The sequence below is a fragment of the Neovison vison genome, chromosome 5 (assembly GCF_020171115.1).
Source record: "Neovison vison isolate M4711 chromosome 5, ASM_NN_V1, whole genome shotgun sequence".
Classification (NCBI taxonomy): domain Eukaryota; kingdom Metazoa; phylum Chordata; class Mammalia; order Carnivora; family Mustelidae; genus Neogale; species Neogale vison.
The window spans coordinates 88,233,496-88,235,148 of record NC_058095.1 but is presented as its reverse complement, the minus strand read 5'-3'; the positions used below and the strand labels follow the sequence as shown (position 1 = coordinate 88,235,148).

Sequence of the window (1,653 nt, the reverse complement as noted above, 5' to 3'; positions counted from 1 at the left end):
ACCAGAGCTTTGGGAAGGGCACACACCTGGGGATCTGAGGTGCAAGTGCTAGACAGCCTCCTCAGGGAACTGCTGCCACTTTCAGACCCTGTGGACCCTGGCTCCAGATTCACAATTCTCAGACAGAGTCTGAGTGGCCCAGACATGGTCAGCAGTCCAGACTGGGTGGACAAGAAGTAAAGGGAGTGTGGGTAGAAGGGGCCCACGCAGGCCAGCAGCAGGATCTCTAGCATCCAAGGAGGGAAGGGATCGTGGGAAGCAAGGCCGAGCAACCCCAAGAAACAATGTTCAGGTAATCAACTTCCTTATAATTTTTGCCCTTCAGCTTTCTGGATTTCAGGACATTTTTAAAAAGCATTCTTCACCTCCAGATTAAACTTAAAAAAAAATCCATTCGGACCGTGCAGCCGGCAGGACGGCGAACCATCTGGCCTGCAGCCTTCGTCCTCAGTTAAGGAAATGACCAACCAGTACAGCATTCTCTTCAAGCAAGAGCAAGCCCATGATGATGCCATTTGGTCAGTCTTCTGGGGGACAAACAAGAAAGAAAACTCTGAGACAGTGGTCACGGGATCCCTGGATGACCTGGTGAAGGTCTGGAAATGGTCTGACGAGAGGCTGGACCTACAGTGGAGCCTGGAGGGACACCAGCTGGGTGTGGTGTCTGTGGACATCAGCCACACACTGCCCATTGCCGCAGCCAGTTCGCTCGATGCGCACATCCACCTCTGGGACTTGGAGAACGGCAAACAGATAAAGTCTATAGATGCAGGACCTGTGGATGCCTGGACTTTGGCCTTTTCTCCTGATTCCCAGTATCTGGCCACAGGAACTAATGTGGGGAAAGTGAACATTTTTGGTGTGGAAAGTGGGAAAAAGGAATATTCTTTGGACACAAGAGGAAAATTCATTCTTAGTATTGCATATAGCCCGGATGGGAAGTACCTGGCCAGTGGAGCCATAGACGGGATCATCAACATTTTTGATATTGCAACTGGAAAGCTCCTGCACATGCTGGAAGGCCACGCTATGCCCATCCGCTCCCTGACCTTCTCCCCGGACTCTCAGCTCCTTGTCACCGCTTCCGACGATGGCTACATCAAGATCTATGACGTACAACATGCCAATCTGGCCGGCACACTGAGCGGCCACGCATCGTGGGTGCTGAACGTTGCCCTTTGTCCCGATGACACACACTTCGTTTCCAGTTCATCCGACAAAAGTGTGAAAGTTTGGGACGTTGGAATGAGAACGTATGTGCACACCTTCTTCAACCACCAGGATCAGGTCTGGAGAGTAAAATACAACGGAAATGGCTCAAAAATTGTGTCTGTGGGCGATGACCAGGAAATCCATGTCTACGATTGCCCTGTGTAAACGCCACTCTCAGAGTGGTGTGTACATCACGACATTCCTTACCTTTCTAGCATTTATTGGAGCAGAAACCTAAATTTTGTAGATACAGATCAGTCTTTTCATGTTCTATTAGAAATGCTGTCCATGCTCAAACATAAAGTGTTGATAACACACACACACACACACACACACACACACACAAAAATCCCTTCATTTTTTTTCTTTCTTTTTTTTAAGATTTCATTTATTTACTAGGACAAGAGAACAAGGGGGGTGAGGGGCAGAGGCACAAAACAA

At 48.8% G+C, this 1,653-nt stretch overlaps 1 protein-coding gene across 1 annotated transcript; it reads left to right on the top strand.

Annotated features, from left to right (window-relative positions):
* Positions 1-409: 409 nt before the first annotated feature.
* On the top strand, positions 410-1,377 carry LOC122907817 (WD repeat-containing protein 61-like). The gene has a single exon (XM_044250646.1). It carries the CDS (start codon positions 460-462, stop codon positions 1,375-1,377), a length of 918 nt encoding a protein of 305 aa, XP_044106581.1. The 5' UTR covers positions 410-459.
* Positions 1,378-1,653: the final 276 nt, after the last annotated feature.